At 32.0% G+C, this 27,946-nt stretch overlaps 1 protein-coding gene across 1 annotated transcript in view; it reads left to right on the plus strand.

The window, feature by feature from the left end:
• The first annotated feature begins 214 nt into the window (after positions 1-214).
• LOC142332814 (uncharacterized) overlaps positions 215-27,946 on the plus strand; it is a 59,348-nt gene continuing 31,616 nt past the window's right edge. Inside the window, exons 1-5 of the mRNA XM_075379429.1 lie at positions 215-304; positions 963-1,112; positions 16,146-16,295; positions 17,094-17,258; positions 20,377-21,262. Of these exons, the coding sequence (XP_075235544.1) occupies positions 254-304; positions 963-1,112; positions 16,146-16,295; positions 17,094-17,258; positions 20,377-21,262 (1,402 nt within the window). The 5' untranslated portion in view covers positions 215-253. The remainder of the gene's footprint in view (positions 305-962; positions 1,113-16,145; positions 16,296-17,093; positions 17,259-20,376; positions 21,263-27,946) is intronic.

The following is a 27,946-nucleotide window of genomic DNA, read 5'->3' on the forward strand; positions in this document are numbered from 1 at the left end:
GAAAACAATAAATAAATAAAATAAACGCAAGCTAGAATTTGGTATGGTAGGAGGATCCCCCACTACAAGCTGTGCATAAGAAAGATTGCTATGAATCGAATCGTAATTGAGAAAGATTTGGTTTCCCGTCGCCAATTAATTTCACTGTTAAGAATCGGTTTCTCCTGCAAACCGATACTCGATTCTTTCGTTCAGTATAAAGGAACCACTCGTTCACGGACCTTCCCATAACTGCTTCTCATAGCTATTAAGAATGTTTACAGTATTCAAAGCGTGTGAAAGAAGTGTTTATTATTTACGTGTCGTAAGTATATTAATATACCTAAAAATAATAATATAGTTATTTCTATAATAACCCATTCCAAAAGTATTCATATTTGAATAGTTACGACGTAAGAAAACCTTATGAATTTTTTGTGAAATAAAGGAACCTCATGTGGTTTCAAGTTAGACTCGCCTTGTTAATAAACTGGAAATTTGTCATGAACAACTGAGATATTCAGTATCTTACTGAAGGCGAATTACTGTGATGGATTGTTTTTCAAGTATGATAAAAACATTAAACATATTCCTATATATCCAGTAAAAAAATTTTTTGTTAAAAATTGTATCATTTAGGTAAAAAAACAATGACCTCTGTTTTTATTGCCTACTCTTGTATGTTTTTTCGATATTTAGAAATTCAGTGATCATTCAGTTATTCCATAAAACACTGTTTTTCATGTGGTGTTTGTTATAAACTTAGATTATTTTTATTGTAAGTGATTTCTATACATAACTGACACAGGTTGGTGTTTTGGAATGCATTCTCATCCATAATATGCCTTAAATTATCTTTAATATTTAGTTAGTAACAAGCTCTTGACTTCATCTGATGTTACATTTCAGTAATATTTCATTAACCACCCTTATTTTAAATTGCAGTATTGTAATAAGATATTATTACTTTATATTTTTTACAGAGTATGAATGCACGAAGTGGTAATTCATTTTTGGAGGAAGATCCTTTATCCTTGCCTATTAAAAAAGAAAACATGCATGAAACAGAGCAAACAGAATATTTGTTTGTAACTCTTCTTGAAACAGATGATGAACAGACAATATTTAAAAAAGTAAGCTGTTTTCTATTTTATCTTGGTTTAAGTTAAAAATATAAAACCTAGTTATTGTAAGAATTCTCAGTTTTTCTTTTCATCAATATATTTTTATTTGCTGTTTATCGCCCACATATCGTTTAGCCTTAAGGTCTGAGGTGATATATTTTTATTTATAGTGTAAAAAAACAGTTATTAATGGAGTATAAGGAGGTAAATAGATTTGATGAACAGTTGCCCTAACATTTTATGATATATAAACATTTGTTACAATGATACATAACAAAGAAAATACAGTGAGCTGATGCCTCATGCTATAAACAAAGCTGCCTAAACATTATTCATTGTTTACAGTAGTAGTAAACAGTTCAAAGCTATTCTTGCCTTTATGAAGCAAGTTCAGTTATGAGAAGCTTTATTATAGTTTTTGATATTTCCCATTCTAGATCACTGCATTTTTGTTTTCAAACAAGATTTTTATGTTTCTACCAGTGACCTGTGTCTTTTACAAACCGATTAGATTGTGCTTATGTGCATACATTCTTTTATTGATAGATTAATTAATCCAATGCCTACAATATGTTTGTATTTTTTCGCTATCAAGCCTGATTATATACTGAAAGATGCCAGTTTCATATTATTATGGAAACACTCACACAGTTGAGTTATTTCTGTGAAAATCAATTTATTTTATAATCGTAAGAAAAATTCATGTTATTTGAGCCTTTAGTATCTGTATATAATTGCAATAAATGAATGGAGGCCCTCTTTAACTTAAGAGGCTTTTTCCCTCCTTTCAGTCTGAAAATTTTATGAAATTTGTTCTCTTGAATACTGATATAAACGTTAATAGGTGATTAGTATGTAAACGTAGAACAATAGTAGAAAAAAATTCTTATATACAGTTTAGTGTTAAGTGTAGATAGACCAGATGAATACAGTTCAGTGCTATTCATTTCTTAATTGACATGAAAATTGTTGAACTAATTTTTTACATGCAGTAAAGGATGTGTTATATTTATTTTCTGTATGTTTTATATGAATTTTCAAATGAATTATTATTAGTAACTTAACTTAAAACCTTTATAAAAGTATTCACTTGTGTTTTTACATTGTTCAAATAGAATGTACAGAAAATTTCATGCAATATTTTGGATTTGCCTTTTTTAAAGTATTCTCTAACCAGTATAATAAAATAACTAACACAGCTGCCACAAGGAACTTAGTGGTTCCTTACACAACTGTTCAGTGCAGGCCGTGAGGATCCATGGTGGTTGCCAACTCACAGCCTTATTTCAATGTTTTTATTTATATTGTGGACTGTGAAGTATGATTGCAAGGACCCCAATAGCACAGTAGGAATACTATGGAATGGAATGCAAAATTGGCGGGAGTTTATAGATTCTCCCTACGGATCGCAGAACCTGGACAGAGTCCCTTGCTGCTGGATGATTCAATCGGGCGTGTTTTTAAAAGGTTTTTTAAGTGACGGGTCTAATTTTTCAAGTTTTGTCTTATTTAATATTTAGTTTTTTTTTTTGGATGGATTTAATTGCATTCCAATCCGTTGTTAAACCAGCGTTATCAAACCCATTTTATGGGCCGACCGCGGAAGGCTAGGCTTATGAAACCTGTTCTCCCGACGTAATTCCCCTTCAGACTGTCCACTGAAGTCCTTTTGGTGCTAAGGCTTCATAAGCTAGCAGGAATACGTCACAATGGGGCACTAATTATATGGAGGGAGCAATGCGCCCCCTTCTCCGGAGGAGTCACAATTGCTGATTTAAGTTAATTTATATGTAAGTTTTAAAGGAAGGGTTTAGGAATACTAATTCACATTACCTTCATGTGCTGTCATCTGTCGATAGTGTTTGTTAGTGATTAAGATTATTTTTACCGTTTTTACAGAGAGAAAGAAGTGTGTATTATTTATGTGTTGTAAATATATTAATATATGTAAAAATATATTAATTTCTATAATAACCCATTTAATAATTAATTATATTTGAGTAGCCAAGTGCTAAGTAAACCTTATGTATTTTTTGTGAAATAATGGAACCATATCTGGTACCAAGTCATTCATGCTGTTAGCAAACAGGAAATTAGTCATGAACAACAGCAGAAAGATATTCAGAATGATTCTGAAGGCGAAATAGTTCGAAGTATTCTGAAATAAGTGTAATTAAAACATTAAAAATATTTATGGAAATAGGCAGGTTTCCATGTGCATGTGTTTTTCTATTGAAATTATATCCTTTGTATAAATTTATTTATTTTATCAGTTAATATACATCAGTTAATACACATTAGTACACCTTCAGAGTTAATAGTGATTACCTGTTCGCTAATGCACATTAATATACCTGTAGAGTTAATAGTGATTATGTGTTTGCAGGACTGGAACTTACATACTAAAACAAAATGAACTTAATAATTAAAACACCAGAGATATACATCTTATAAATATTTCCAACAATAATAACCATACATCATCCAGTTAAGCATAGAATTCAAAAAATTCTACTAGGGCACCTTAACAAGTAAACAAAACATAAAACTTATATACTCATTTCCTTCCATTCCTTATTAGTTTTCTGTTTGTGATACATTTATTTCCTACTAATCTTTTGAGATCATTTGGCACTAGATTAAATATTTTTATAGCGTTGATATAACTGCTTTTGAAACTAATAGTCTTATTTATTCTCAGCATTGAATGTATTTATTTCTTGTTGTACTATTGGAATTGATGAATTTATTTTGTAATTCAATGTAGTTTTAATTTAATGATTGATAAGAAAACATCTGTTTAATATTCATGGGTATTTCCTTACTAACAGTAGTTTTACTTATTCTCAGTATTCTTTTCTAGAGGGACTGAATTAAGTTTGTGCCCATTTTGTATCCACCACTCCATGCAATAATTCTGTAATTAATTAAGCTGTGGAAAAAGTTGTAATAAATCATTCTTAACATTTTTATGTTCATGATTCTCGATTGCTTATAAAATATAATTAGACTCAATATAAATATAAAAAGACTAAATACCTAGTTTGTCTTTTTGTTTATGTTATCAATGTGTTTATCCCGTTTCAAGTTAAAATCAGTAATCACATTCCTTAAGATTTACTATATTCAGACTTCAATGTCCACCGTATTTCCTAGGGCTCAACTTTCTGCGCCTCTCAAGAAAATATGATAAACAGTGTGAGGCAAGACTTAGACCTTTGTCTACTGAATGATGGATCACACAATGTGCAATTTGTGGGTCACCAAAACAATCTATTTTTGAGTTTAATCATGAAGGAGAGCTCCTTTCATCACCTTCTGCACTGGCAACGACCTTAGCAAATACTATTCACTCGGTATCTCTCATTTCAACACGTAGTAATAAATTTCAGAGGTACAAGATACAGATGGAAGTATAATCGTTGAAGATTGGTGATTCTGTCGGTGAATTAAATGCTCCATTCGCATTTAATGAGTTGTCACATGCACTTAAAACCTCAGGTGACACATCCTGTGGACCTGACAACATTCGTCTTGGTATGCAGTCATACCTTCCTCATTCGGCATTACAACATCTATTGAACGTTTATAATGATTATTCTCTGCACAAATCTTCCCATTTGTCTGGTCAGAAGCTGTTGTCATGCCAAATACCAGTATGATTTCTGACAAGGCGAACCTTCATTGACCATTTAGTGTCATTTGAAGCGGCTATTCAAAATTCTTTCCTGTAACACCAGTGCCTCATCACTATCTGCTTTGATATGAGAAAGGTGTTCAACATGGCCTGGCGATGTGGTATTCTAACCACCCTCAAATAATGGGGAGTCAAGGACGATATGCCTGCTTTTATTAGGGGTTTCTTAAATGACCAAACTCCCCTTGTTCATGTTGGAGATTCTCTCTGGGGTAGCATCATCATGGAAAATGGAGTATCTCAACAAAGTGTATTAAGTGCTGCCACCTTATTTTCTATAGCCATCAGCAATATTACTGAATGTGTGCAGATGCCTGTTTCATGTTCTTTACATGTTGATGATTATCCTTTATATATTGTGTTCTGTTCAACAGCCACAGCAGAGAGACTACAACAGAATACTGCATCTTGAAGGTTGTTCCTTCACATTTTCATCTGAGAAAACAAAATGTGAGACTTTTCTTGCCTGCAGTACCCCTTTATTCTGCAATTCTTTCTCAGTAGAGAGGTAATTGCTATCTCTACTGATGTCAGATTTTTAGGTTTATTTTTTTACAGCCGTCTTACGTGGGTGAAACACATCAAAGAATTAAAAATGAGATTCTTCAAATTTTTAGATATGTTATGAGTCCTTTGCAATACCAATTGGGGTGCCCGCTGGACATGTTTGTTGTGTTTTTACTATTTCTTAGTTTGTTCCTGTTTGGATTATGGTTATGTCGCCTACTCTTCAGCTCATAATACCGTGCTTAAAATGCTGGATTCTGTACATGATTCTTTCTTTCGACTACCTACAGTTGTTTTTAGGTCAACCCCGGTCATAAGCAGCCTTGTTTACTGCAGTGAGCTGTCACTTTGGGATAGATAGAACTGGGTTTGCATCGTATTTTACCTATCTACAGGGACACCCAAATCACGTGGCTTTTGACGCAGTTCTTGGAAATCCTTGTTTTCAAAGATATGAAAACCGTCCACCATTATACTGCACCTATAGGTATTTGTATCCAGTGTTTACTGCACTTACAAATGTTGACACATCTATTTTTCCAATATATCTGTGTTTTATCCTCCATGGAGAATCAACCTTATAAATTTTTTGATTGACCTTATGATATACAGTAAAGAATCAACACCACCTATTTTCTTTCAGCAAATGTTTCACCATATTCTCTCCAAGACAAACCCAGATGCAGTAGTATACATGGATGGATTGAAACAGAATGATACCATTGGATGCACATTTATTGTTAATGACCAAACCTATATGTTTAGTCTACCTTGTGTTACGAGTGTTTTTATTGCTGAATTATGTGCTATAAATAAGGCTTTGAAAATCATTAACCCTTAGTACCATCATATCCTTATTTGTAGCAATAAGTGTAGTGCTCTCCAAGCCTTAGAAAAGATTTATTCCAGATCCTATTGTCACCAAAATCTACAATGCAATCGCCGAGTTGGACCGTGCAACATACAAGTGAGTTTCTGATCGATCCCTTGCCGTGCGGGGATACCGGGTAATGAACCTGGAGATTCCACTGCTAAAGACACATGTAGTCAACCATCCTTCACCACCTGTGTTACTGCATTCTACTTTATTAACTGTGCAAAACTTAACTCTTCGCGCAAAGTGGCAAGATGATTGGGTGGCTGCAGTAGATAACAAACTCCGGCACATTGAAGGTTCTGTGTTGCCGGTAGGACACATGATAGCTACTCATGGGTAGCTATACTGGTGCATATACTGATAACAGCAGTATATGCACCAGTATGCATATGATTCGACTACCCTGTGACTGTGCACCACATCCTTGTGGATTGCATGCATTATGCGGCCTTGTGTTGCAGCTTCAAATAGCCCAGGAACATTTGTCGAATCGTGGGCAATAACAAAGAACTTTTGTGTTAGGTGTTTTTATTTCTTTGAAGTGTTAGTATTTTAGATACTTTTTAGTAGTGTTGTTTAATTTCTGATTTTTGTTTTATATATATGTAAATAAAGTTGTTAATTGTGACAGTAGATAACCTTTAATCTGTGATATTGGTTATAATTAAATTTTGATTATGTTAGCTATGATAGTAGTTGTATGTTTTGTGTTTAAGGTTTTAATTTAAGTTTATTATTTTGCTTTTGTAATTTATATTTTGATTTAATTTTTAATTTTGTTTTTAAATTTCTAGTTTATGTTTTTTTTCTTTTAATTTTTGTTGTTTTATTAGATTTTATATTGTATATTTTTGTTTTCCAGGCAACATCGTAAAAACGTTTTACTTCCCCCCCAAAAAAAAAAACTGTAGGTTTCAGACATAAATACTGTTTTGTCTACATTCACAGATAACTTATTCAGGGCTAGCCAATTTGAAATATTGTTTAGTATTCATTCATTTTACTTTCAATTTCAATCCAATTTTTGCTAGTCGCAATTGTAGCTGTACATCTGCATATGACAAAACTGCACTTTCAGACATATCCACAAGAACATTATTGTTTTACAGTACAAGTAATAAGGCTCCTATGATTGCACCTTGCAGAACTCCTATTGATATCTTCCTATAATCACGCTTGTCAACTCCAACTCTAACATTCTGTTGCCTGTTATTTAAATAAGTTTCTATATGTTTCAAAGTTTTTCCCTTGATACCATATCTATAAAGCTTATCCAACAAAATTTGTTGGAGTCAAATGCTTTAGCTCGGTCCAAAAATGTAACTGTAATTGGATTATTTTTATCTAATTTATTATATAGTTTATTAGTTATATAGCAGAGGGCATAAATATTGTTTTATTCACTCAGGTGGTAGTTTTATATTCATATTCAACAGTTGTAAATTTTTTTGCTTAAAATATCTCCTATTTCACAGAAATATATATTCATAATATTCGCTTTTTCTTCAGGCTTTTCAGTTTTGTTCTTGCTATGATTATAAATGTAATTTATACCATTAATTTTATTTACCTTATTTCTATTTTTTGAGTTAATAAATTTCCATAAATTCTTAATATTATCACTTTTTTTTTTGACTAATTTACTATGAAAATTAATTTTAGCCATTTCTATAACTTTCCTTAAGTTTTTATCATAGTTTTTTATTCGGTTTTCAATTTTTCATTCTTGGACTCTTATTTTCATTTCTTATATAGTAACTCTTTTCTAATACAGGAGTGTTTTATTCCTGTAGTAATCCACTCCTTTGTAGGTATTTTATTTCTGTTTTTTTAACTTGCGTAATATATTGGGTATCATCAATACATTTCCTTATTGCCATTATGAGACCATCGGTTGCTTCATTTGGATCCTACATCAACCTTATGCTATTCCGTTTAACTCTTTCAGCATAATTTTTGATTTAGCCATAATTTAAATTGTATTTTATACCAGTTGTTTTTATTGTTTGCAATTTATTCTAAGTTCCAAATAACAGGTAATGGTCGGTCATCAAGCTTTCAAGTTTAATGTCGTCAAGATTAATTATCTGGTTTTTACAAACATATTGTCAATGCAGGATCCATTGTTTTCATTATTGGATAGGCTTGTTACCCCGTGAAAATTTAGTATATATCTATTTCCAAGAAAATCGTTTAAAAGTTCCTGATTTATATCCCCATATTCTAGCAAATCAATATTACAGTCTCCAGTGATTATATGATTTTTGAGATTTTTCTTCTGAATTAATCATTTCTTTATATTATTGATAAATTCAAGTTTAGGCATATCATGGGATATATATATATATATATATATATATGTCCGATACCTCAAAGATGCTCAACTCATCAATTTTCACTCTTGTATTTAGAACTTTAAGTCTGTCTATTTCTATTGTTTCAGTATTATCCATTAAATTTCCTTTCACATATATAACAACACCATCCGATTTATTAATCCTACTATTATTGTAATATATTCTATATCCTGCCAAACAAAAATATCCAAGATTTTCAAGATTACAAGTTTAAGTACAAACAATAATATAAGGATATTTTTCTTAAACTCTCAATAAAAAACAAGGTTTTCATAATTGGCATTTAAATTTATGTTTAGGTATGTATAGTATTAATCTATCATCATTATGTATATTTCTGTTGAGAGTTTCAAGATCACAATATGTTTTTTCTCTCACAAGATTGTCGTGTTGTATACCTTCAATAACATCTATCCTATTCTCCATTGTCACGTAAATCAGTTGTATCCTCTTTTCCGCTGACCACTGCATATTTATGCAGATGGACAATAATGTTGCTTGTATAAAGTCACAAAGTAGACTATTTGTGGATATAGTAGTAGGTATCATCTGTTCAGTTACCTTTGGTCAATGTGCCTGTATTTTTATTGTTCCATAATGGTAATTCAGGTGTCGCAGAATAACCAGTCATCTCAATTAAACTTTTTACTGTGTTCTTATAAATTTGACATGAGTTCAAGTACATGACAGAATGATTAATATTGTAGTTAGATTTGTATTTATTATTGTTATAAATACGGTTTGGACACCTTACTTATTGACACGAGTACATATTAGTTTCATTTTTATGAGAACACTTAAGCCATATAACTTCGTTTCTACATTTCTTTTCAGTATGTCCAAATCTACCACACTTAGAGCAAGCATGGCCTAACATTTATCATATCATAAATTCTCCAATTTTGATATCTTTCAAAAATTTGATTGTTGCTTTCTCTTAGATGTGTATAAATTTCAGGTGAAACTTCCGTAATAACTGTATCCATTCCAGTGTTTTTATTATTGCACATGTGTAAAACTTTGCCTTTGGGGATAAAATTGCTTAAATTCCTATCATTTATATCTTGTTCAATTTTTTATTGTTTGTTTTTTCATCATTATCTATTCCAACTATTTTTATTTGTGTTTTAGTAATTGTTTCACTTGATGTTTAAAAGCACTAAATAATTTATTTTGTAGAATTTTTTTGGTTTTAAATCTACTGTTTTCATTCATACAACTTATTACCATTTCATTATCATTCCTCATGTAAATTTAATTAGTTTGAATAGATTCATCTTTTATCATGTATTGTGTTGCTTTACCTTTTATGTCAGTATGATCATCCTTGTTTATTCTCTTTATTATTATTCTCGGTACTCTTCTTGTCTGAGGTTTAATGTTGTTAGTTATTTGTACAAAAATTGATTTACTTATTTGTTCGTTTTTTTGTATCTTATAAGTGTGAATTTTTATAGATTAATCCCTTGTTTAGTTGTTTTAGTAATAGTTCTTCTTTTTTCATGATTTCATATTCTGCATCTTCATTTATTATTGTAGTATTAGGTGTGTCTCAAGATCCTTTTTGTAGTTCTTTAGCTTTTGTGCCTTGATATCAACTTGCTTTTGACTTTTAATCTCGGCTATTACTGTTCTTGCAATCACTTAGTGACTCATCATCATACTCTGAGGTTATATTATGCTCCGAACAAATTACTCATGTATAACATATATATTTGGTTCCTCTTATTTTCAAAATATCACTTTGATGTAATATTCGTCCACATAAAAAATACACTATTACTGCAACTTTTTGTTCAGGATGTAATTAAAAAAATTGATCACACTGCTTGTCAGGAGGTTGAATCCCCCCCGATGCCATCTCAAATTTTCAAATGTAAGTACAATAAAAAATTAATGGCCAGATTAAAACAAACATTACATCTATGCATTCCACTTATTTAGTACTAAAAGTTAAACAAAATATTTCACAAAAATGCACTTAATACCACTTAAATTGGCCAATATCACAGAGCACTAAACAAACGTGCCTGACATACCTTACCTTAATTTTCTTCTAAAATTAACGTTTTTGATTAAAATTTGTTGTACTGGTTCTGGTTGTTCAGGTCTCTATAAGATAGTTTTGGAAGGTTCTTGTAAACTTTCTATAAGAAAAGATAATCTGATATTTCTGTTAAATTTTTAACCTTTTCACAATGGCTTCTGTGTACCACGCAAAATGTTTGGACTCTGGAATTACCGGGAACAGTGTAATAAATTTTCATGTTTGATTAATTGCTTGCTTCTCTTGAAATTTTCATCCAAAAAATCTGTAACGTGTTTATTAATGGCTGATAATGGCATATGAAAGGGTTGCAGTTTTACAAGTTTTTACGTCATATGTTACTATAGCAGATTAATGAGTAGAGAAAGAAGCTTGTCGGTAAAATGAGGCATACTGAGTAGTTTGCTTGTGTTAAAAACACAGTATAACATTGAAATTTCATTCACATTAGACTGCTTGAAAAACACTGTATTTTTCAGTTTCAAGATGGTTGTTTTTTCAGGAAGTTGTAACTAGGGTCATGTTAGACCCCCTTTTGACTTGCATACTTCTAATAGATCATGGAAGACTCCTTTATTTTATGTTGCTAGAATGTTACTCTTGATGAACAGACAATATTTAAACAAGTAAGGTATTTTCTATTTTAACTTGGTTGAAGTTAAAAATGTTAAACCTACTTATCGTAAGAATTCTCAATTTTTCTCTTCATCAAGATACTTTTATTTCCTGTAAAAATCCTGCAGAAAACATTGATGGTGGAACAGCAAATGTGACGAAACAGTGGAGAAAAGACATCAAGCACGGCTATTTCATCAATCCCAAAAATCAGAAACATCGTTCCAGAATCTAGTAAAAGAAAAAAAAGAAACCAGCTGAACCCTAAGGAAAAAAAAAATCCCATAAAGACTTATTGAAATCAGTAGGAGAAAAATTCAATAAAACACAGTCAAGAGACTACTTCAAAAATACGATTCCCCAACCCTACTAATAAATAATGAAAACTGTAATCTGGCCCATAACAATAAAGGCAACGTAGAAATCCTAGTAAATATTTCAACATTTCAGTACTAAATTGTGAAGAAACGACAGAACTCCTAAACTTCAATACCAACATCATTAGAAAACATCAACCCTTGCATAGTGAAAGAACTCTACCAAGCATTGGGTGAGATGAAGAATTAGAAAACAGCCAGAGAAGATCAGACTTTTGTAGAGATCCCTACGCTCATTAGCCAAGATATCTATTGGTTTGACTTCGGCTATAACACAGACTGCCTCCCACGAGACTGTTCTATAACAGCCAGCAAGAAGAGTCTGGGCCGGCAACAAAATATCCGTGTAATACCTAAAAGTCTTGTGGCAAGCCCAGACAGGCGCAGCATACAGCATAATAGCTTCACTGACACCTTTCTAAAGGATACACATGGTACGGTAATTCAACCCCCAATTGGGATGAATGACTGTACAGATTCCATAAAAAGCATCAGCGACCTTTTTTGCCACATACTGTAGATGTTCCTTGAACTGAAAATTTACATCAAGGATAGCACCCAGGTATTTTTGAACAGTAATGTGCTGTATGGGGAGACCAGCCATCAAAACCTGGATTCATTGGGAAGCAGCCAATCAGCCCTTTAGCAAGATCACCCTTCACCTCAGATTGGCATCACACTTTCGTTGGCAGCCCTTCTGAGTCGATTTACAGACTGCTTCATTGCTGTCAGGAGACCACCAACCAGATATACGTTCTGGGCCAGTGCCTCTAAGAATGGCAGCTTCAGCCACTTCCGCCACCGCAGAAGTGAAATTTTCTGCCAGGACATCTAATGGCAGGCCGTCAAGGTCTCAAGAAAAAATCTCCAGTCTGAACTCCAGCAAAGAGTAGAATTTTGGCCAATCCGCCTTCCTATGCAGGAAGCGTCCCTGGTAAACAGGAAAGGGTCCCTCATGGCCATCACGCACCTCATCTGCTATGTCAAAAATTATCAACCGATGATCGCTACAACAGTCGTGGCCACAGGCCAGTCAAAGATCCTGCCAGGATGACCCTACCGATGGTGATGTCAATATTTGTACCTGAAAAGGCCCTTCGTCTGTTAACCATATCAATGTAAATGGCCAGCTGGTGTGCAACATTAAAGACCTCAAATTTATGCTGCACAATGTGGAACTATCAATCCTGGACGCAACATACAAATTTCTTTCAGGAATCATCCTGAACAGGATCAGTTCACAACTCGACAAAGAACTAGGAGAATACTGGAGAGGTTTAAGATGCTGGTGGTTTATCCAGACCAGTTGAGTCTCAAGCTAATAATGGATTACAACAAAAAAAAGCAACAGACATTGTGATAACATTTGTAGATTTCAAGAAAGCTTATGATTGCATCCACAGAGAATTCCTATTAAAATTGTAAGTTACTATTGATAAAACATTACAAAACTGACCCTCTCAAACATTCAGAGGTGAGCTCTCGGAACCATTTGAGATCAAAACATGACTGTGCCAAGTTGATGGTCTCTCACCACTATTATTCAGTTGAGCTATAGAAATGCTAATAAGAGAATGGCTATAAAAATGCCCCCAAAAGTAAAAATAGGCCAAAAAATCAAAACCAGACAATATAAACAAGTAAGCTATTTTCTATTTTAACTTGATTAAAGTTAAAAATGTTAAACCTACTTATTGTAAGAAGTCTCAATTTTTCTCTTGTCAAGATAATTTATTTACTGTTATGGCCCATATAATTTTAGCATTCATATTTAACTTGAGATATTCTGATATATAGCGTAAAACAAAAGTAATTGTTTGAGTGTGGGGAGCTAATTTTACAATACTGTTTTACAGTATATAAACATCTTCTACTGCAATATGGAACAAAGAAAATACAATGAGCTGGTGCATCATCCTATACACAAAGCTCGCAAAACATTATTTGATTTATACTAAGAATCAGTGTTGTTTACAAAGGTTAAATAAAGGATATGTTAAATTTATTTTCTCTATATCATTGAATTTATACATATTGTGGTCTGTGATGAATGATTACAAACATTGCAGCAGCACAGTAGGAATACTAATACATATCCCTTTCACATGCTGTCATCTGTTGACACTCTGTAACCTGTATATGAACTCTATTCAGGTAGATAGTGTTTGCTAGTGATTAAGATTTTTTTTACACTTTGTAGGGAGTGAAAGTGATTTTTATTTATATGTCGTGGTATATTTATGAGGGATATCTGTAAAGGAAAGACCATTAGGAAATTTCTTTCCTTAAGGTTGGTGAACCTGTGTCATTCATTGTCACACTAGTAATGCACAAATTGCATTGTTGTCTTTAAGTTGTCACGTTGCAGTATCTTTGATTACATGTGAGTTATTACGTTATAAAATGAATAAGAAAATCAATGTTGTTGCCGACTGAAATACGTGGAGTCATATATTTTTTAAACCATCAAAACGTTAAGCCGGCTGAAATTCATAAGCAGTTTGTTGCTTTGTACAGTGATAATGTAATGAATGAAAAAACGTCTGAAATTGGTGTGAAAGTTTTAGAGGCAACAGAATTAGTTTGCATGATAAAGAATGTTCAGGGAGGCCCTTGTTCAATTGTCTATAAGATAGTTGTACAAGGTTCTTTCTTGTAAACTGGAATTATTAATTCTACATGCCTCACTGAATTTTTTTGCGTATGTCTTCCTCGTGTGTGTGTGTATACAGTATCTCTTTTTCAGCTGCCAACAGTATTCTGCAAGTATTGTTGATGTTGATTTTCCTTAGTAAAGGCGTTCCATGTTTGAGATTTCCAGATGAAATCTCCCAACATGTTCATCGCAAACATCTACAAAGTTTCTTGGAAACGTCTACATGGCTGTGTTGAAATACAAATATGGGATGTAATATGTCTTTTAGAAATATTACATCCCATATTTGTATATGCGTCATTCATACTGTCAATTATAGCCTTGTAATTACGTCCTTTGTGTTTTCTTAGAAAGCAACATATTAAGATGTACATTTTCCATTAGATCTCTTATCTGGGGCCCAATGAAGAAGATACCTTCCTTGATTTTTGCATCACTAATTTTAGGAAAATTCTCCTGTAGGTAATTGGAGTCCTCATTTATTTTACAAATTAGTTATTAATTCAAAGTTTTTAACTTTAGTTGAAATCTGTAAGTTAGTCATGAATTAGACTAATCAAATGAATATTAGAAAAACAATTCAATATTTAACTGGACAGTGGGAAAGCTTAATAAAAAATATCGATACCTTACAACACAAGTGACGTATGGTCACATTAGTGAACAACCATGCTTATTCCACTCACGCTTTTAGGTTAGCTCTAGGAGCTAGTTAGGACACTGGTCGCTAAACTGTTTTGTGGCTCAGTAGCCATTTGTCACACAGACATTCGGTCTTATGCGTTACGGCGACCGGTGGTGGCAGGAATGCCAATCAAACTGTTGTCATTTTAAAGTATTTTGTCTTTTCCGTATTAATTTCCAGACCCACTGTGTTTTTCCTCATCCTGTAATATTTTAGATATTTCTATTATGGTGTGAACATTTCTTGAGATGAGAACCGCATCAACATAAACACATGCCTGTTTCATTTTATGGAAAACATTTCCATTTGCTTGCAGAGGTTTTAAAACTTTATCAATGGCCAAATTGAAAATTACTGCAGCCACCAAAATCCTGAATCCAGGGTTTTCTTTTTATCCAGGGTCATCACTCACCCTCTCCATAGTTTTCTTTATTTTCTATCTTTACACAAGGTCAGTTTGTTAGATAGCACAACAGCCCAGTGTCAAACACCGGCAGAGGCTTGAAAATCATGTAAACCACTTTGCAATTAATTTTTCGATAACAGCAGGGACGTCCGACAGTTGAGACGTGCCGATGTACTCGACTTAGGGTCTGTGTAACAGTTTGGAATCTAACGCCATCAAGTTTACTGGTGTCGTATGTAATTTCTTTGTAACTTCTCTCTCTTTTTATTGTTGTTTTTTTTTCTTTTTATTGTTTGTTCTTGTGGACTATATGGTGTTGAACTTAATGTTTTGTGATATATGACTGAACTAGAAATTTCATGTTAAACTTTAAGTTTACTTGCAACTACTTATTATGTGTTACTTATTTTGGGGGTTTCTTAAGGACTCCCTTATTATGTGCTTTTGACAGGAACTTACTTATGGCTTTACAGAGGCGTAGATTGTAATTGTACGTGTTATTAAGAGAAAAAAAAATTAAAACATTTTGTAAAGCGTAATCTTGCATCTCAGATATGAATTAAAAACAGTTTAAAATACATTTCTTGTAAACTAAGGGTGATTGAAATAATTTAAGGATTTTTGACATTTAACAGTTGTTTTAATTATTTCACTTGTAGTTTCTCAGGAAACACAATCATTGTTCCACAGTGTTATCTTTGACAGTATATTTAGCTCCAAGCTCTAGACTTCTTCAGTCATTATTTTTCATTAACTTAGGTTATCTTAAGACCCACTATTATAATAAAATATTATTATTACTTTATATTTTGTTTCAGAGTGTGGATGCACAAACTATTAATTCATTTTTGGAAGAAGATCCATTATCTTCCAGTATTAAAAAAGAAATGAAGCATGAAAAAGAGCAAACAGTATATTTGTTTGTACCTGCTGACAAACCATATGATAAACAGACAATATTTAAACAAGTAAGCTTTTTTTCTATTTTAACTTTGTTGAAGTTAAAAATGTTAAACCTACTTATTGTAAGAATTTCTCAATTTTTCTATTCAGCAAGATATTTTTATTTACTGTTTATAGCCCACATATTGTTTAGCATTCATGTGTTAACATGATATATTTTGATTAATAGTGCAAGAAAAAAAATTTTGTTAATAGTGCAAGTATTGCACTATTGCAATAGGTGCATAAGTAATGCACCTTTGATAAAACAGATTGTCATACCATTTTAGAAAAGATAAACATTTTTTACAATACATAACAAAGAAAATACAGTGAGCTGATGTCTCATCCTATATACAAAGCTGGATAAACCTTATTCATTCTATATCCAGATTCAACGTTGTTTACAAAGGTAGTATAATAAAACAATACAATTCTGTCCTTGCTTTTTGAAGTATATTCAGTTATGAGAACCATTATTATAGTTTTCGATAATCCTAATTCTAGATCACTGCATTTTTGTTTTCAAACAGGATTGATGTGTTTCCTTATGTTTCCACCGATTAACTGTGTCTTTTACCAAACGATTTAGATGGTGCTTAGATGCAGACATTTTTCTATTAATCTATGAATTTAATGCCAATGTCTTCAATATTTCTATGTTTTGGCGTTGTAAAGTGTGATTACATACAGAAAGATGCCAGTTTCGTACTATTATGGAAGCACTCACACAGGTGAGTTATTGCTGTGAAAATCAGTTTATTTTACGATCGTAAGAAGAATAAATATTTTTCACTTCTATAAAGATAATTAATTATTATTAGTTTATTTTGTTGCAGAGAATGAATGCACAAACTGGTAGTTCATTTTTGAATGAAGATCCATTACCCTCCAGTATTGAAGAAGAAATCAAGCGTGAAACGGAGCAAACAGCAAATTTGTTTGCTCCTGTTGCCATGATAGATGATAAACTGGCAACATCTAGACAAGTAAGATATTTTCATTTACTGTTTAATGGCTTACTTTATATTTAGCATTCTTGTTTAATACTAGACACATTGATTAAAAACGTAAAAGAAATGATGAAAACAGTATGTGGTGGAGGATTGTAGCTGACCAGACACGAGTCGCAAGTCGCTCCTGAAAAGTCATGGCTTTTGAAAAAGGTTAATCATTTTGTGTCAGGTTTTATAAAATTTTTCTGGTTTCTTTTCATAGTGTCAAAAATCCTGTGCTCATCACACAACATACTACTGAAATGCATTGATAGATTCTTGCAAGTAAATTTATAATCTATTCACATAAACCAGCTTTGTAATGAACAGTGTTGTCGTCAGAAAACTACTTTGACGGCTCTCTTATAGTGCTGTACATGTGCCACAGCCATAACAAATTGTTTATCTCCTGACAAGCAACGTGTTGTATTATTGCTGTTGAAACATAAATAAAACACAGATATGAATAAATGTAAGAAATATTATACTTCTTAAAACCATTCCTAAATGTCTATGAGGCTACCTTTTTAAGGATCTGTACTGCATGTGTAGTTTTTAGAGTTATATTTGAGGTTTATGAGGATTCCTATGATTTTTAGTGTAGTATTAAGCCATTTCTCTAGGGTTTTTCAGTACTCATTGATAGAACCTTTTTTTTCTTGTATATTGAATTATAATCGGTAATTATATTATAATAAAATTATTATACAATAGTAATATGAGTATTGCATAATATAAATCTGAAATTTAGTGGAATACATTAAAATGTTACTATCTTTTTAGCAAAACAAAACTTGTCTTTTTGTAGCCATGGAGCGCATCAGCTTTCTCAAAACAAGGGAAACTTCTTCGAGTTTCCTTTCACATAGAATTTAATTTGTATTAAATAACAGCTTAAATTAAATTTGAGCTTTAATTGTTGGCAGTCCATAAACATACACTAGAAACTGTTAAAACTATTGCCTGCATGTAATTCACTTTCCACAGTTTCTGGCCAGTAACTTTTGAATCGCTTTATATGGGATGAGACTGAGCTTCTTAAAAATTACCTTATTGCAGTTGTTTTTTCTGCCTAGCTAACTTTTGTACAGATTTGCTGAGGCTACATCACATAGCAGTAGATACGTCTTAGCTTTTTCTTCAAGTACTGATGGTCTATCACTGTATTCATATTTCTTTACTGAGTCAATCTGCCCAAAGTCTTCAGTTTGTGCTCTTATACTATATCGATTAGGAACCAGTGTACCTGGAAATCTAATAAAGTAATAGTCTTTTACTGATTGTATATACTCTCCATGCTTATAAAGATGTATTAAATGACAAATATTCACTGTTCTGTGAGCACATGGAAAGACAGCCTGAGTCGTTCAAAGACAATGAACAAAGAGTGAAAATAAAGAACCACATCTTCTTGTGTTCAGACATCCTGATTGACTCATGCAAGCTAACTGCACACAATAGAGGATTACCAACCTTTGTAGGAAACATTATTCATAATGCACGGAATAAAATCCTTCAACCTGTAATCATTTTTATATAGGTGTCTTTTAAATGCACTGGATTATGAACATCGTGTTAGAGTTGGTGCCTTAGAATGATAAATTTTCATGTTAGTAGCAATGATTTTACATTGACAGAATGTGATATTGCTGAATATTTTGTCTACAAAGATGCTAATCATGTTACTCAAAATATTATGTCACCAAAATAGCTGTGAAAGAAATGTCTGTGGCTTTGTGTGAGCTATGAAGGGTGAGAAAAATTCTTCCTCCTTCTTTAATAAATTACCATAAAACACAATCATCAGTTCAGCGATTGGTTTGTCCTATTAACCAATTTTAGTGATCTTAACAATGAGATTTAAAAAATCTATGTATAAAGAGATAGTTTCATCATTACTGCAAATTTGGTCAATATTGACTAATGAAAAAATAAGTAACTTCATAATCGACTAATTTTTTCTTAAGGGATCTTTTATCTAAGTTGGATATCAGGTATTAATTACATGCTAACATGCTATTGTACAGTTTTATCACATTGTTTGGCCAAAATTGTGCAGGAGTTTTTTTACCAAGTCTTGACACAATGAACTGTGGTGGCATTGATGCTTCAACAAATCTACAATAGACACAAAATAATGTTCACTAAGTAACACCAAATGTGTATTGTTAATGCTGCAGGTTAATTAATTTTGTTGTGTCTGAAAAGATGTAAATTTTTTTACTTTTATTATTTGTACTAAACATCTATTCTCTCACAAAATTGAGTTACATCCTAAGACCAAAATTTGTCAAAAAAGAAATAGTTATGTATAACTTATTCCTCAGCAGGTTATAAATTGCATTACAAACTTCTGGTATGAATCTAAATATACGTGATTTAAAAACTGCATTTCTCAAGAAATGTGTAGCTCACTCTTGCAGATAAAATAATTTACAATTATTTTAAGTTTTATTGCAGCAGACATTACTTTTCTCATGGTATTCTGATTTTTGTGTATCAGAATGGATTAAAAAAACTTTTTTCATTTTCATGGCAAATTATATATTTTTGGATTTTCAGTATATAATTTTTTCACTGTTAACTTGAATCACACATCGAATACTTAACCTGTTTTCCTATTTTTCATTTCATTCAGTTCTTCCAGTGGATTAAAATCTAATAATAAATTTAAACTGATCGTATTACTCTTCTCTCTGTTTGATTTAATTAGAAGAATTGTAATGACAAATATCTTAATCTAGGGATGAGTTTCAAAAATATGTACACTTATTGCCAGATTTCTATTTTAAGTTATGTTAAGAAAACAAACTTCAGTAATTTTATTTTTTTTATTTGCCATTATAAAATTGTCTGTTGTCAGACTAGTTTTAGTTTGTATACAATGTAGCAGATAGTTTGGGGATTGTTACATTTTGTTCCTTATATTTTAACTGCTTATACTAATGAAATTTTTACTTTTGCTACTTACAAACAAACATATTGTAGTTGCTTAAATATGAAGATGAGATATTTAATATTAAAGTATAGTTGTCAATTTATAGTTGGCATTATTAAAATTAATAAAGTTTTCTGATAGATTTTTAACTTTTCAGTTTTATTATTTTTTTAGAATCATAGTGAAGAAGCTATCGATGATGTGGATGAAAGAAGTACTGAAAGTAGTTTACAGACATCAAAATGTGTGGTTTGCAATAAATTAAAAAATAACTGTATATGTGATAATGACATCGGTAAAGAATATCATGGTTTAAACAGTTTTTCTTTTAAAGAAAACTGCATGCAAATTACAGAAAAAAAAGTTAAAGAAGGGAACATCATATCTTCTAATCTTCCTATTAACACATCTGTTTTTTGTGAGGAGTCTTTCGCTCAGAAATCTACTTTAGAGTCACAATTATCTACTCATGTTGTAAAAAAAAAATTTACATGTCATTTTTGTCAAAAATCTTTTACTAAACCATCTGCTTTAAAAACTCATCTCGCCGTTCATACTGGTGAGAAGAATTTCACTTGTAATTTTTGTAAGAAAACATTTAATCAAAAATGTAATTTAAATGCGCATCTCTCTATTCATACAGGTGAGAAGAAATTCACTTGTAATTTTTGTAAGAAAGCATTTAGTCAAAAGAGTAGTTTAAATACACATCTCTCTATTCATACAGGTGAGAAGAAATTCACTTGTAATTTTTGTAAGAAAGCATTTAGTCAAAAGAGTAGTTTAAATACACATATCTCTATTCATACAGGCGAGAAGAAATTCACTTGTAATTTTTGTAAGAAAACATTTAGTCAAAGTTGTCATTTCAAAACGCATCTCTATATTCATAGTGAGAAGAAATTCAGTTGTAATTTTTGTAAAAAAACTTTTAATCGGAGAGGTAGTTTAAAAACACATCTTTTTATTCATACTGTTGAGAAGAAATTCACTTGTAATTTTTGTAAGAAAACTTTCAATTATAACTGTGTTTTTAAAAAGCATTTCTCTGTTCATATTGGCTGAAAAAATTGGCTTCTGAAAACATTTAGTGAAAGAGGTTATTTTAAGACACAGCTCTATTGATTCTGGTGTGAAGAAATTCATATGTAATTTTTGTAAAAAAAATTTAGTCAAAACTGTCATTTAAAAACTTATTGCTCTATTCCTGCTGCTTTTTTTTACATTATTGAATACACTATTCAAAACTAATTAGCTTATAAATAAGATCATTTGGAATCATTTATATAATGTATGTGCAATTCTATTAATAAAACTTTTTAATAACTTACAAAACTACATCATTCATATTTCCTTTATATCAGTTTGTCTAAAAGTTTATGATCCTTTGGAGGCAAAAATTAAGAATATGTATATTGTTATTGAAAAATAACATTTTGAGACCGTGTGCTGGGTCCCAACTATATGGTGGATGCATTTTAAACCTCCCGGTCAAGTTCTCTAGAACACAAGAACAAAAAACATATATATTTCAATTTTAAGAGTTAGGGGTTGATTTGTTGAAAAATATTTATTTATACAAGGTGTCCCATATAAAACGCAATCCAACCTTATATTGGTAGGTATTGAAATAATATAATGCATGTGTAAATGTAAATGTAATTTTTATTATTACCATCCATTACCTTATGTTGGAACATAACAACATAACATGTTCCAACATTACCTTAATGTTGGAAGTGGCCGCCATCTTCTTGAATACAAGCTTCAATACTTTTTACAGCGTTTCTTGCAACTTTTTTCAGTTTGTGGCTGGATATTTAATACAGCTTGTTCAATATTCACTTTCAATTGTTCAAGTGTTCAGAGTTTGTTCCTGTAGGCTTTTTCTTTGAGGAAATTTGTGTTCCAAAAAATCTTTGTGTTTATTAAAGCTTGATAAAGAGGTTTGAGAGGCTGTAGTTTTAGAAGTTTTCACACGACACGTTACTTTTTCAGATTTAAATAAAATATCCTGATATCGTTCTGCATTAATGGTGTACTCGAAAAAAATAGAACCGATAATTTTCTTCCGCGACATCGCGCACCACATGCCCAACTTCTGCGGGTGTAAGTGTTTTTCGTGATAAACGTGGGGATTTTCAGCACTCCAAATTCTACTGTTTTAGCTGTTTACGTAGCCATCCAAATGAAACCGTGCTTTATCTGTGAAAAATAACGAATCTATAACATTAATTCCCTCACGTAGAAATCGACGGAACCATTGACAATATTGTAGCCGTTTTTCTTTGTCGGGCTCAAGAAGTCGATGAACCGTTTGAATGCGATAAGGTCGTAATTGTAATTGTTTTTGTTATTGTAAATGTGTTTTCAAATTGTAATTGTTGGTGAAACAAATCATGCACTGCAACCACTGATTTCGTACTGAAGTACGACTCGACAATGAAAACACATTCATCTAGCGAAAACACTATCTTGTGTCTAGCAATACACTGAACGTTATGATTGCATTGTTGTTACTATCGGTAGTGTTCTACTGCGTCGCCGTGATGTTCAGATTTGGATGAGTCCATTTCAGTAACGAGATATTAAATTAGCGTTAATAAAATTGTCTCTAAAATGCCATTGAAGAAAATTGAAATCTGTTTTTCTGTGAGATCCCCCATTTTCTGAACAAATTTACATGTATAGAAATACTTGAACCAAATTTGAAGAAAATCGGTTCAGTCAATACTGAGATATAAGGAGAAAAGCAGTGCGAGATTTATACATACATCATGTTTTTTGGTCTAAATGAATTAGTCAGACCTTAAACGTAAAGATTTACAAAAAAAAACCCAATAACCTATCTTTCACATGAACTTTCCCTTTTAATATAGATATTCTAGGCATATTCGCAAGAAAAGTATTAGTTATTTAGAAAATAATGATAAGTTAGAAGCATATAATAATAATAATATCATTGTGAAAACTTGGTAACTACATTTCTTTACATAATTTAATTCAACTTCGATAACTAAAATACTTTTTAATGTGGTGTTTGATCTTGATCAAACCTCTGTAAAGAGATGGGGGATAAACTTTTATTTTTTGTTCTTTCTGGGTTCAAATTCTCAACCTTGAATTTACTACATTAATATATTAATTTTATTATATGCACATATTCTAAAATACTGGCAGGGCAGTTGGTACCATATGTTTTATCAAAACAAATTTATGTTTGGATGTAGTTCATAATACACAAACTATTATTTATTTCTATCTATAATTTTAACTATTAAAATACATAGAAATTTTTTTTAAAATTTTTGTGTTAAATGAATGTTTAAAAAGTTTATATTACATCCAAAAAAAAAAAAATATTTATATATAAAAGTCTATGTGATATCTGATATTGCATTTTATTGGCCCAATCCCTCATGATTAGTTCAGTATGATGATATTCCGTTAGTAAACAATTAACAGGATGCTCATCAGCAAGTCGAGGTCTACATTTTGATATAATAATATCAGTACAAAAGTTCTCATCTGATACGCACAATTTTAGCATAATATCGTTATGAAGATTCATACTTTCTAGTCCCAGTTCTTACTTGAACAAGCTCTACAATGTATGCACTCACTTCTGTTATATTCTACGAGTAAAAGAATTGATTAAACAAAACCGTCTTTTAAAATATTTTTTCAAACTGTTCCAAGTATTTGAAGAACTTTATGACCAGTTAAATTCACTGTCGCCTACCAATTTCTTTATATTTGGGAAACTCATAAAATATCCCATCCTTGATTGTGATATTCATAAAACCCAGTTTTACTTTTAATGACTTTACAGAGCCTATCTTTTTAGCGATATGGTTTTGAATGCAAACCCTTGTTTTATGCAGTGAAATTTTGTACTTTCACAAGAACTGAATCGTCGCTGAGTATTACTTTATCGACAAGATGATTTAATCTAAATTAAATTAAATTTTAACGTTACTAATTATATTTTTAATGATATTTGTCATTTTTTTTATTAGTAATATGGGTACTATTATTTCATATCACTAATTGTTAGGTTTAATTGGTATAGTACACTGCACTTTTTCAGTTAAATGTAAATGATGAGCTGCGAGATAGAAAATGTCAATGCAGTGTAATTATTGACTTAATTTAGTAGTGTCTTGTTAGCAGACTACTATTTATTATTAATAAACTGAAAGTCCTACTGTCACAATCAACTGGTAACAAATAGGGTGCTCCTTGGGTACTGTTTTGAAAGGTGCAATGGTGGTGTTATAATATCTGCACAATCGTCCGATTTTCAAAATTCAAAGGGGGTATTTGTTAGTAGGTTGAAGGCTAATGTTTGCATGCATCAGGTACACACTCAATCTACCAGGTCACAGTTATTTGAAAATATATATTTATGTATATATAAACGTTTGTCTGTCTGTTTGTTTGTTATTGCATATTTGAGATTCAACCAATCAATTATTACCAAATTTTCAGGATATACTCATGTAATCCCAGGGAAAGTTTTAAGCCATCGATTGAGGCCCTACTTCCCTTAAAGATTAGGATATTATAAATATTCATTATTTCTTTGCCCACAAGTAGGGTAAGGTTGTGAATTAAAGATAACCATAAAGGAAAAAACAGATTAATTCTTTTACTTCATTATATTTCTGCCACCAAGGCAAAGAAATATGTTATGAATTTTTTGTCATCAAAGGTGTATCTTTTACAAAACCATTTAGATTGTGCTTAGGTGCAATCATTTTTCTATTGATCGATTTAATTAATGCCATTCCAAAAATATATCTGTGTTCTGGCGCTATCAAGTCTGATTATGGACGGAAAGATGCCAGTTGCATACTGTTATGGAAGCACTCGCATAGATAAGTGATTTCTGTGAAAATCAATTTATTTCATGGCGGTAAAAAAATTGATGTTTTTTTGAGCTTTTGGATTCTGTATAGCATTGCAAAAAATGAATGGAGACCCTCTTAAACTTAAGCAGCTTTTTCCCAACTTTCATTCTGAAACATTATGAAAACATAGTCTGAAACATTCTTCAATTCAGTCTGAAACATTCTTCCCTTGAATAGTGATATAAAAGTTAATAGGTTGATTGGTACGTAAACATAGAACAAAAGTCAATGTAAATTGTATTGTGCAGTTACCTGTTAAGTGCAGATAGATGACATGGGATTACAATCAGCATCTGTTCTAATGGTTTTGGTTTTTTAGTTGCACCCCACATTGTATTAGGACTACTTGCAATAATGAACATGTCGAGCATTACGTTTTGAATCAGACTTTGTAACTTTTTTTCTAAAATAACTACTTTATTAAAAGTCGATTGAGCCTCCTTGAGGTGCGCATGAATATCCAAAACAAATAGGAGAAATTTGTAAATAAACGTTACAACTTCACTTGCAGAGTTGTAACTCAGAACCTAGCTTCACCATAAGTGACCCCCTGCACAGTCAATCGTGAAAGGTCATTTAAGGAATTCTCCATCTGAACCAAGCAACACTAGAGTTCAGAGAAGACGTCATTCGGATACAGTGGGCTGCCACTTAGATGATAACATGCAATTGGAGGCATGGAATACCCCGACAGTACATACACGAACAAGAGAAATACAAAATCCTAAATCTAACCAAAGGAAATAACCTACATTTCCACACACAATGTAAATTCACTCATGCAGACTGGTAAACCAAAAATAACTGGCACAAATTTTCATCACGAGTCTACAGGAAATAAGAAACACAGATCAGGACACCATGGATACTGAAGGATATAGTCGCTCTACAAAGGTATCCCTGGGAAGAGAGTGATGATGAAAAATATCCCACATTTTTAGTCAGTGTCCAAATAAACCTCCATATAAACACTCCCTAAAATTTCTGGGATCTAGTCAACCTGACTATAAATAACATCCTCAGTAATCATGTTAAACAATTAATCAGAGACTTCAACACTCAATTATGCAGACAAAGAAGATACGGCAACAACATCGGAAAATGGCCTGCCCAAAAGAAAACAAACAAAAATTGACGGAGACTCGTTGATCTCTGCAGAAACAACAATCTAAAGTCGAAATCATATTTCAACAGGAACTTCAAAACCTGAAAACACCTCGACTACACTAAAAGAGAATGGAAACTAGATACATGGACAAACACCACCACAAGGAGATCCTTGTGGTGGTCCTCCACCCAGATCCCACTTAGAGAAGTTCTCCAAGCCTAGACCTCTAGGCTTGGAGAATATACAAGCCTAGACCACTATATAGTCAAAATTAAAATTAAATTTACTCCCCAAAGAATGCAATAAATCAAAGCCCCAAAACTAAAAGAAAAATGGAACCTACCCAACGGATCAGGAATGAAAATTTTCATAAAGCAACCGAAAAAATAATAATCACTGATTAACTCAAAGATCTAGTAAGCAACCTTAAACAAATCGCAGGAGAATTAGCACCAATAAAATCCTGTAGAAATCATCAATGGTGGAACAGCAAAATGGAGAAAAACATGAAGTATGGTTATTTCATCCATCCCAAAAATCTGGAACATCCTTCCAAAATATAATAATAGAAAAAAAGAAACCATATGGAGAATGCCATAATGCCATACCGAAATCAAAAGGAAAAAAATTCAATAAAACATAGGCAAGAAACTACTTAAAAAAATCAGGTCCAAAAATACAATTCCCCAATCCTATTAATAAAGAATGAAAACTGTAATCTGGCCGATAACAATAAAGGCAACATAGAAATCCTTGCTAAATATTTCAACAAACTTCAAAATTGTGAAGAATCGACAAAACTCCTAAACTTCAATACCATCAGAAAACATTAACCCTCCCATAGTGAAAGAAGTCTACCAAGCATTGGGCGAGATGAAGAACTAGAAAACAGCCAGATAAGATCAGACTTTTTAGAGATCTGGAAACATCCAGAACATTTGCAAAAATTGCCCTTCATACACAGCTTGTCAACACCTGGATCACAGAACACTGGCTGACAGCCCTCATCCATCCACTACATAATAAAAGGGGATAAAACACATCCTAATAATTACAGGAGAATCTCACTCCTAGATACAACATATAAAATTCTGTCAAGAATCATCCTCAACAGGATCGGTTCATAACTCAAGAAAGAACTAGGTGAATACTGGAGAGGTTTCAGACCCTGGTGGTTTGTCCAGGCCAGTTTATGAGTGTCGAGCTAATTATGGATTACAACAAAAAAAGAAACAAACATGGTGATAACATTTGTAGATTTCAAGAAACATTATGACTGCATCCACAGAGAATTCCTATTAAAAATTGTAAGACACCTTGGATAAAAACTGACCCTCTCAAATCCTTAAAAATTCAGAGGCATGCTCTCAGAACCATTTGAGATCAAAACATGGCTGTGCCAAGGTGATAGGCTCTCACCGCTATTATTCAACTGGGCTATAGAAATGAGGGAATGGCTATAAAAATGCCCCCAAAAGTAAAAATAGGCCAAAATATCAAAACAATTCAACTTGGTTTCGCCGATGACTTTGCAGTGCAGGCAAATGAAATCTAAAAAGCTATATCACAGATATTAGAACTTCAAATCATTGGAGATAAAATTGACCTCAAAATATCATTTGTGAAGAGAGAAATTATGTCCCAAAGACCAACAACTTAAAAGAAGTATACATAAACAACGGTAATAAAGTGAAAATAGTAACCCAATTTAAATACATCTGAG

The sequence above is a fragment of the Lycorma delicatula genome, chromosome 12, assembly GCF_047948215.1.
Source record: "Lycorma delicatula isolate Av1 chromosome 12, ASM4794821v1, whole genome shotgun sequence".
Lineage (NCBI taxonomy): Eukaryota > Metazoa > Arthropoda > Insecta > Hemiptera > Fulgoridae > Lycorma > Lycorma delicatula.